At 47.6% G+C, this 9,687-nt stretch overlaps 1 protein-coding gene across 1 annotated transcript; it reads left to right on the top strand.

The window, feature by feature from the left end:
- Positions 1-2,745: 2,745 nt before the first annotated feature.
- Positions 2,746-8,311, top strand: ENOPH1 (enolase-phosphatase 1). The gene is made up of 5 exons (XM_062633960.1): positions 2,746-2,976; positions 3,658-3,860; positions 6,487-6,619; positions 6,858-6,981; positions 7,988-8,311. The coding sequence occupies exons 1-5, from the start codon at positions 2,761-2,763 to the stop codon at positions 8,125-8,127; spliced, it is 816 nt and encodes a 271-aa protein (XP_062489944.1). The 5' UTR covers positions 2,746-2,760; the 3' UTR covers positions 8,128-8,311.
- The last annotated feature ends 1,376 nt before the right edge of the window (positions 8,312-9,687 follow it).

Raw genomic sequence — 9,687 nt, 5'->3', positions numbered from 1 at the left:
CACGGCCCCCCCGTAGCGGGGAGAAGCCTCTCCGGGGGCTGCGGAAGGCAGGCCTGAGCTCACTACAGAAGCGTAAAACCGTGACACGTTTTCCGTGTTTTCTGAATAATGCTCGATGAGAAAACGCGTCTCGTTATACCCATCGCATGCCACTTCTGGGGGCAGGGAAACGGGGCTGCTCTGTTTAGTAAATGGGGGGGGGGAGGGGGTATATAGAGCAGTCAGAGTGCTCTCAGCCTCGTTTACAAAAAGCCCTAGAGCATCACTTGCTCTGATGGCTGGAGCTCAGCACCTCACCCGAGCTTGCAGAGAGCCTGAAGTGTTTATCCATCCGCTGCCTTTCCCCTTCAGAAGCGTGGCACAGTCACATCCCTCTAGTGTCACCACAGATGGTGTGTCCTTCCTCCTGCATGCACAGGAACAGCACAGGGAAAGGGTAGCCCGTCATCAGGTGTACATGAGGAGGATTGTGCTCACAGTATGTGTGACTGGCGTCCTCTGCCTAGGAGGAGGCTTGAGGCTATTGAAAATGCTGGATGAGGTGCAGAAGCCAGGGGGGCTGGAAGCCCGCGAGACCAGCAGGAGGCATCAGGACAAACGCTGTAAACATGCAATTGAAATTCTCAGTTCTCCAACCGCTGCAGGTCCCTCCTCTCCAAGAGGCTTTGGTCCCCAACCAGGCTCATCTGCTTCACAGGAGGGAGCAATTTGCTCGTATTTAAGACACTTAAAGGACACTATCCCTGCTGCAGCCATAACCCTGTATTTCTCATGAGACATTACAGCTTTTGATTGATATTTTTTTGCTGGTAGTTCATGGAAGGTTCTTTTGACCCACGTAATGCACAGAGGGGTGTAGGCTTTTGCCAGGTTTTCGAGGTGTTTGTGCTAACACTTTAACAGATGAACAACATAACCTACATCTTTCCTGTCCCATGTTCTTCCAGTGCTCTTGAAACTTAAGGTCTAGATGGCATTACAGCTGCCTCCTTCCCTCAATATCTTTTAATTAAAAGTTTGAACAGCTCAGACATCTAATGGAGCCACAGGGTTGTTTACATATATCCACTTTGAATCCATTTTGCTGTTGTGCAGATACATGCAATACGCCTGAGATGGTTTCCTACCCAAAGTCTTTCTGTTGCAGGAAGGCCAAATGAGTTATAGCTCTCAATAAAACTCAGTTTGCTGGGTATCTGAAGATGCTCAAAACAAGTTATTTCACTTGGACTTTCAGTTAACCTCCACAATTTCTGTTTCCCTTTAAAAGTTCCACTGCTGGTTCTGCAGGCATTTTATTCCTTAAAGGATTGCATTTCATCCTTTCTTTAGTGTCAGAATTATTGAATATGCAAAGTAGGGAAATAGAATGAGCCAGTTGATGGATGGATTGAGAAAAGATAGCAGGAAGGAGAATATTTGATGACCCCTAGTTTTCGCTTTTGCTGGGTCCCCTTTGGCAGAGAAAGGATTTCAGGGGAGAGATGTAATGTGATAAACAGCATCCCTGGGATTTGCTGGATCTCGTGTAAAAGAGCAGACTGTGACTGAACTTTGTCTGCATGTTGCTTGAAATCCTGCGAGCACTCATTACAGTGTCCTACCTGCAGTTCTACTGATAGGGAAGATACAACCCTTCGTATACTGGTTGTAACATTGCTGTGAGCAGTTGCAAAGGTTTTTGGGGGGGGGGTCAGGGTGTGCTTGCTTATGGCTGTTCCTTCATCCCACCAAGCTGTGTTGAGGCAGCCACAGCTGGGGCTGGATATCACTGAGGAGCCCTCTGCAATTTAAGAAGTAGTTTGAAAGCAACTAAGCTCAAGTAAAGAAAATGAGGGAGTAACTGGGGGTATTGCAGGGCTGTGGTCATTTTCTAGGCATTTAAGAGATTTTTCCTTTCTCCTAAATTTACATTAGTTTTTAAATATACAACATGGAAAACACAGCATTAGAGTAATAGAAAATCCTGCAATTCTGCCACCACATGACGCTCTCAGGACCACCATTTTCTTAATTCAGTAACAAGTGAAAGCTGACATACAGTGAGGAGAAAGACATCCCTGATCATTTTCTGAGGAGAGGTGAGCTCAGGTTAGTTTCCTCCCACCTCCTGCCCATCCCAGACTTCTTAGTTAGGAAAAGCTCGGTTCTGTACTCAAAGGAAGGAGCTCCGAGCCCCTCCCCTTGTCCTGAGGCTCTTCCCACACCAAGAGATGCCATCGTGGCTTCTCAGTTGTGAAACACTACTAATGAGAGCAATTTGTAGTTATTTCTGGGTGCTCTGGGGATCTCCAGGAAGGTCTGTAATTCTCCTGTGGCACTTTTTCCCTAACCCCATTTCATTTCATTTACAATAGTGTCCTATGGAGCTCAGTGTCACTAGACTAGATTTTCCCTTTGGAAAAGGTCCTCTAACCCTTGTGAGAAGTTGAGACATGTTTTCAGAACAACCTTTGCTAGGACAAGTGCCCCATTAAAAGTACTGTAATATAAGTTACAGAGTATACACACAGCCAGCCTTGTACTCCTCAGCTCATGGGAGCTTGGGAGTCGTGCCTGCCTATTTAAGTCATGTTTTTGGCAACCCCGGGAAAAGTTGTCACCCACCTTTCCATTCAGGGATGTAAAAGCTACAGCTGCATAAGCATTTGTGCAAGAAATCCACCTGCACTAATCTTTGCTTAAGGCTGGCTCTTGCCTGCAGTGAGCAGACACCCTTGGCTGGCAGCTTCACAAGCTGTAGTACTGTAGTGGAAGCTCATGCAGGGAAAAGTAACCATACACACCAGCACGTGCAAACAGTTGCCTCAAAAGCAAGTCATCCTTACCTTTGCCAGGTTAAAGGCGCTGCCTGTTTTTCTTGTGTGCTGCCAGGAGACCTTGTTCCCTTACATCAAGGACAACGTGAAGGAGTATCTGCGTGCTCACTGGGAGGAGGAAGAGTGCCAGCGGGACGTCGGACTTCTGAGGAAACAGGTCCAGTAACAGCTGTTCTGTGTCTTTCTGGGGCTTCACAGCATGCCTCAGAGTTCAGGTCACTCAGACTCCCCCAGTCACCCAACAGGAGTCTGGGGTTGTGCTTAGGGAAGGGCTGGTGCATGGTAGGCAGCAGCTCAGATGCCTGCCTTGGTCTTCACAGCCCCTGAGAGTGGGAGTCAAACCAGGGCTTTTCAGCTGTGTGCCTGCACTGTGCCCTTCTCTTGCTGAATTTGCTGCCTGTGGCTTTCAGATGCCTGGTTAAGAAGCAGCAGGGAGCGATGGCAGAGTACTTGTCCTGCACAGGACAACATATCCTGCCTCTGTACAGGGACATGGCATCAATTTGAGATCAGGGGCTGTCTGAAGCCAACAGATAGGTTTGCTTCTTTGCCTTAATTTCAGTAATCAAATACTTAAGCAAGTATAATTCTCATTATTATTTGCAGTAATACAGCTACAGTAGTGCTAATTGTTGGGCTTGGAAAGTACAGTCCAAGCAAGTATTTCTAGACATTATGGAAGTCTGAGTTTCCCATTGAGAGAAGCATTCAAACAATGTTGTCACCCTTCATGTGAAGAGCAGTTCAGGCTGTGTCCTGCAATACCCCTTTCCTGAACTGAGATGGTGAGACTGCTCCATCTCTTCCCTCACCTCTTTTTATCATGGATTATTTCCAGGCTCAGGAGGACTCTAGCTTGGATGGAGCCGTGCCAATCCCTTTAGAGAGCGGAAGTGGGGAAGAGGAGCTGGAGCGGGTCATCCAGGCAGTCGTAGACAATGTGCACTGGCAGATGTCTATGGACAGGAAGACCACAGCACTGAAGCAGCTTCAGGGGCACATGTGGAGGGCAGCCTATGCAACTGGGCTTGTCAAAGGAGAGTAAGTAACTGTGTGATCTTTTCCCTGGGGCAGGAATGGGGTGCATCTGTGCTAGATGTCTGTTAACAGAATTACCACCTCAGTGGAGAAGCCAACACATTTGACACTTCACTTCAAACTTGATCATGCAATGAACACTAATCCAGTCTTTGGATCTTAGGCAACCAAAAGTTTAGAGTAATCCTGGGACTGACCAAGTTGTCTCAGTCCCTGCTGGGAAGATTACAAGTGGGTGAGAACGTTTCTCCTTAAGGAATAAATGGCAGGTACATGCTGGGGAACAGCCAATTCTCCAGCCACCTGGGCAGTGTCTGTAAAGGAGATAGGGCCTCAGAAGGTAATGAGGGCATGACATGGGTGATTCTGCTTCCACGACCACCAGAATATTACTCTGGGACAACTATCTTCTGCATTAGGAATTCAGAAAATGTCTCAATATTTTTATACAGAGATCTCTTGGTAAAGCAGGAGAATGAGGCGCAAGCATGACCTTCTTGCAGTTCTCTGTCTTGCATGTGATATTCCTGAATTGCACTCACATTTTGGAACAAGCCTTAAAAAGCCAGGGTTGCAGGGTTGGGTCCCGTTGTTATTTCCTCCTGCTTTGTCTTTTACCTGTGTGTTTCCTGCCTTTCCACTTCTGTTTATCTTCAGGCTTCTCTTTATGTTTCAGCCACATCACAAGGGTGCATAAGTAGGGACAACTGGAGTTAAGCCTTTCTTATTTAGGTTGAGAGATGCTTGGTTAAACTATCCATTTCAAGTTCCTAAGGAAGTAGACCAAACCCTGAAGTTCACAAAGTATTTTGCCAAAGGAAGAATGAGGAAGAAGAAAAAGCTCACAGAAAATGTAAACATCCATGAGAAAAAGCAACAAAACCCAAAAGCAAGTCGAGAGGAACAGCCATCCTGTTGGGTGGCTTTTAAACAGCAGGGCTAATTGTCTTACAGTGGCCCAAAAACTGTGGAGCTAGCCTTGCTGCTTGGCAGCATCCAAGCAGTGAGATCTTTAAAATCGCCTTCTTGCTCAACTGTAGCTGGCACATCAGTGTCTGAAATCCAGATGCTCAACTCAGCATATGAAGACATGAGGGTGGATGTGAGTTTTTGCAGGTGTTGTGCAACAAATAGTTTCAGCTGACACCAGAGACATTTGATAAATAACTATGAAAAAAATGAACATTTTTTAATTCATAACATAACAAGGCTCTGAGCAGATGGCCAAGAAACTGAGGATGAAGAAAGGGCCAGCTGATTGCTACAGGTCTGCAAAACTCATTCCTTTTGCATCTAATGGGAGCCCTCCTCCAAGTGCTCAGATCCTCTTTTTCAGGCAGTAAAGTGGCCCCAAGTAGCCACATGGAGCTGTGCAATGCAGGTAGAAAGGCTGCCATTCGGACTGGGGTGAAAATGGTTCCCTGGGTATCATGTCTCCTCCAGCTCCTCTCTGCATCCTTCTGCCATATCAAACTCAAACACCCTCCCTACCATTCCAAGGCTGTTTGTGGCCTTTCCCTATCAAACATCAAGTGTTTTACTGAGGGACTTACTGTCAGCCTCACTTTGTCCTTCTTGAGCATCCTCAAGCTTTCACTTTCTCCCAGTACATGTGTCATCTTGTAAATGTCCTTTGCATGCAAAGAGCTTTTACATACTATAAGTGCAGCACTGGAGAGGCCTCATGGTATAAATGAGAAGGGTATGAGGAAACAGACAGATATGTCCATTAGCATTTACACAACAGTTACCTTGGCTTTGGTCGTCCTTCCCTCTGCTTTGCTCCCAACTGCTGGGCTTGTCTTTGGGCAGCTATTACCCAGGAGTTAGACAGAGCTCATGTTTTTGAGACTCATCAGCCCATTGCTATACTTGTATCTTGCTTCCCCAGCACACTGCAAGGCTGGAAGAATAAGGGGAAGGATGCTGCTGCCTAGTGAACAGGAGCTTTTTCGCCCTTTACAGTGCACTTAAGGCAGGGATCTGGCCTAGTACTGTACAACCTGACTGAGCTGCTGAATAGAATAGCTCTGTTCTCAGTCCCTTAGGGGGATATTCCTTTCCCAAGCTGTTGTTTGCATTCAAACAGTTCATACAGTGCCACTCAGTTTAGCTTCTCCGCTGCAACCTTCTCTCAGCTCCTCCCTATGCATGGACAGAGCCTGAATCTGTGAGTTATGTTTGTCCCATATGGATGCAGCTTATGGCCACAGTTCTTACCAACAGGAAGCCTTTGTAGCTTGCAAGCAGGTGGGGCTCAAGATACAAGAGCCTGTTTTCTCTGTCTCCCCCCTTATTCCTCCCTTGCAGAGAAAAGCAGTGGGATACCATTTTCCCCAACCTTTACTCCCCTCTATAAATTGAAGGGGCTGGAGAAGCTTCTGCCAAATGTCTGAAATGGCTCATCAGAGCTGCTGTCTGCATAACAGTCAATGAGCTGCTCAGTTGGCTGGAGCTAAGACTATTTCACCTGCTGCTTGAAATACACTCCCCAGCTGCAGGAGTCTTGAGCAGGTTGAGAATGAAGTCCCTTTACAAACTAACAGGACATTTATCAGGGCAACTGGATAAAGGTATCCCTCTGGGTACCTCTGGGTTTACCCTTACCTCCTGCCCTGTTTTGCTCCAGGATCTTCGAGGACGTGGTTCCAGCTATCCGGAAGTGGCGGGAAGCTGGGATGAAGGTCTATATCTACTCCTCGGGCAGCATTGAAGCCCAGAAGCTTCTGTTCGGCTATTCTACAGAAGGTGATATTCTAGAGGTAGATAACTTTATCACCTTCCTTACAGCTTCTCCCTCTGCAGAGCACTTCCCTTGCTGTAACACTGCATGGATAACTTCCTGCTACAGGAAGATGGGGCAGTGGGTTTGACCTGCAGTTCAGCCATCACCCCCTCTTACTGTGGTTGAAAAGAAACGGGATGTCTCACTCAGGAGTGAGGTTTAGCCCTGCTCTTCAGGTGGCACTCAGCAAGTGCCTTTGCTTTTCTCTCTTTCAGCTCTTTGATGGCCACTTTGATACCAAAATAGGCCCCAAGATAGAAAGTGAGAGCTACAGAAGAATTGCTGCCAGTATTGGGTGCGCCACCAACAATATCCTCTTCCTGACGGATGTCCCTCGAGGTAGGTGTCGTGACAGTCCTACTGTCCTCCAGACTTGTCAGAAGCTCCCCAGAAGTGCTGCAGACCACCTTGCTTCAGTGGCATCCCCATAGCTGCTGCCATGCTCCTTCTTTACACATCCAGGCTCTCGCACAGCAGTGGGATATCTGTGAGCAGTGCTGCACTGTGAGAAAATAGGTCAAGCAGAAAACCTGCCCTTGCACCAGCAAGCAAGGAGTCAGTGTGAAAGCAGAGCATTTGCTGAAGCAGTTGGCGTGCCCCACTTACAAACAGGGTCAGTGGTTTTCATGACCTGTACTCTAGGGAACAGTCTGCTATGTGGCACACATGGTGCCTGGTTCTTAGTGCCATTTACCATTAGGTTGTGTTCCGCATCAGGAAGACACTGTTCCTGGTCAGTAGGACTTGACCCCTGGAAAACAAAGCTCAGGAACCTAATTTAAGTTCCTACCTTGGCTGGAAAGATCTTTCTGGCACAGATGGCACTGGGTTGCGATCTCAGTCTAAGCCAGCTCCACCCCCAGGAGTTAGCCCTTATCTCCTCCCCAGCCTCCAGCAGAGCTGGAGGGAGCTGCAGTTATCTCCCTTTCCCTATATTGTCCTCCTGTGGCCTCTTGCTGTGCTCAGGGACTGAAGGAGGCTTGTGAAAAGTGGCCCCTAGCAGGGATGGGGTGAGGTTGTTGGGACTCACTAATGCCATGGCCTAGCTTCTTCATGACGGCAACTGAGCTGCTGGTGTGTGCTGCCTGCACGGTGCCTTGGACAGCCATCAGCTGCCATCACAAGGCAGCCAGCTCCTGTCCACTCACATTACACAGCAGCTACAGTTGTCACAGCAGGTCAGCTGGGAGCTGGTTCTTCTCTACAGCCCTGCAGCGCAAATGCTGCTTTCTCAGTCTCAGCCTTTAAAAGCACTTCAGTATTTTGGGGCATCTTCAAACCATGATGACCTTCAGGTGGAAAGCTCAGTAAACACATCTCATCACTCTCCCCACCTCTGTTTCAGAAGCCAACGCAGCCGAGGAAGCGGATACTCACGTAGCTGTGGTGATCAGACCAGGCAATGCAGGACTGACAGACGATGAGAAATCCTATTACAGCCTTATCTCGTCTTTCACTGAACTTTTCCTGCCTTCCTCCACTTAGGGGAAGTGGTGCATGCACAAAAGACTCTGATTCACCTGAGTTGTCCTTGTGTAACGTTAGGTAATTTTGTCCATAATCAAAATTTAAAGCCAAACCCACATCGTGTCTTGGACCCACGACTAGTGCAGGCAGGTATGGATGGAGAGTATGGTGTGGGGTCCTTTGTGCCGCAGGACGAAGCTGTGTCATTTGTAGAAGCAGTCTGCAAAGAAGGTGTTATGTCCCTTTGTTCTGGAGGGACCTCTAGGGACCATGCGGGCATAGGAGCTTTTCCCTGCAGACAGGGCTGATGGCTAAGGGAGAGCTTTCAAAGGCAGGTGAGGATGCCAAAGGAAAATGCCAGCTGTGGGCTATAGTACAGTAGGTTTGGACGGCTACAGAAAAAGCTAGCCCGTGCTGCAGCCAAGTTCAGACCAGTCTTGCCTATATCCAGAGCAAGTGTAGGTACAAAACAGGAGTTTTTAGAGCTATGCGGCCAGCCTACAAGAATGAAATAGAGTATGTATAAATACAGCTTTAAAAATTCAATTCTGGATCCACCTCACTGCTGCCTCATGGTGCTGGGATATGGGATCCTACTGGCTGCTTGACCATGTTTCTGAAGTATCTCCCTTAGCATTAACTTGTGGTGCTCCTTCTCAGTAGCAAACATCACCCTGTCACATGTTCATAGCACTGGTCAGCTGTGAGCAAACCTTGGAAAACAGCTGCTCCTGAGGGGGACATTCTGCTGTGTTTGATGAGAATGAAAACCCTGACATTTTTATCCACCCCATCAAAATTGTGCCAATTTATATCAGATGGTTATGGAGCTTTCCTAATGCAGAAATAAAACCCATTTATTTGCTTTTGTTGTGTTCGCTCCATCCCATTTAGCTTTCCTGCCTTATCACCAGTGATCCCAGCACCTGAAGGCAAATCTCTTGTTTCTTTTAAACCTATGAGCACTTTGTTTTTTTTCCTGCTTTCACCCTCCCTGGTCCTTTCCTTAAAGCAATCCTGTCCTGCCAGGGAAGCTTGGCAATCTTACCGTTTTAGTAAGGGCTCAGTGGAGGTGCAGGAGCGAGAGCCACAGCTAGGTTATACCTAGCAGTAGAGTAGGCAGAGGCAGTCTGAAACCGCAGTTCACTGCTGCTGGCACTTCCTGCATGGTGTCACTTGCTACTTACTTCTGTGCAGCTGTGCTTGAGCTTTCCCTTGGGGACAGCCGAACTGTAATGCATGTGGTGCCTTCCTGAGCTCTGATCTGCACCTACAGCTGCTCCTGTTGGTGGAGGCTGCTGTGTAAAGAACAAGCAAGAGACATGCATTCTGGGAGGAAACCACCTAATGCCAGCATTTCTCTTCTAAACATTCAATGGTAGCAGTTAAGGCATATAGTCTGGATGCCCTTCTGGGCTGTGTAGTAGGATCCTCCTCTTAGAAAGAGCCTGCTAATTAGCACAGTGGCAATAAGTGCGTGTGCATGGCTGAATAGTCCCTGGCTTCCTTAACGGATTAAATGTAATCATGACACTGTAAATACTCGTGTTTTGTCTTTGCCATCAGAAAGCTATGCTT

This window comes from Pezoporus occidentalis, unplaced genomic scaffold, assembly GCF_034315485.1.
Source record: "Pezoporus occidentalis ecotype Australia unplaced genomic scaffold, CSIRO_AGI_Poc_V1 ctg409, whole genome shotgun sequence".
Lineage (NCBI taxonomy): Eukaryota > Metazoa > Chordata > Aves > Psittaciformes > Psittacidae > Pezoporus > Pezoporus occidentalis.
The sequence above is the reverse complement of the archived record's forward strand: the minus strand, read 5'-3'. Positions and strand labels throughout refer to the sequence as shown.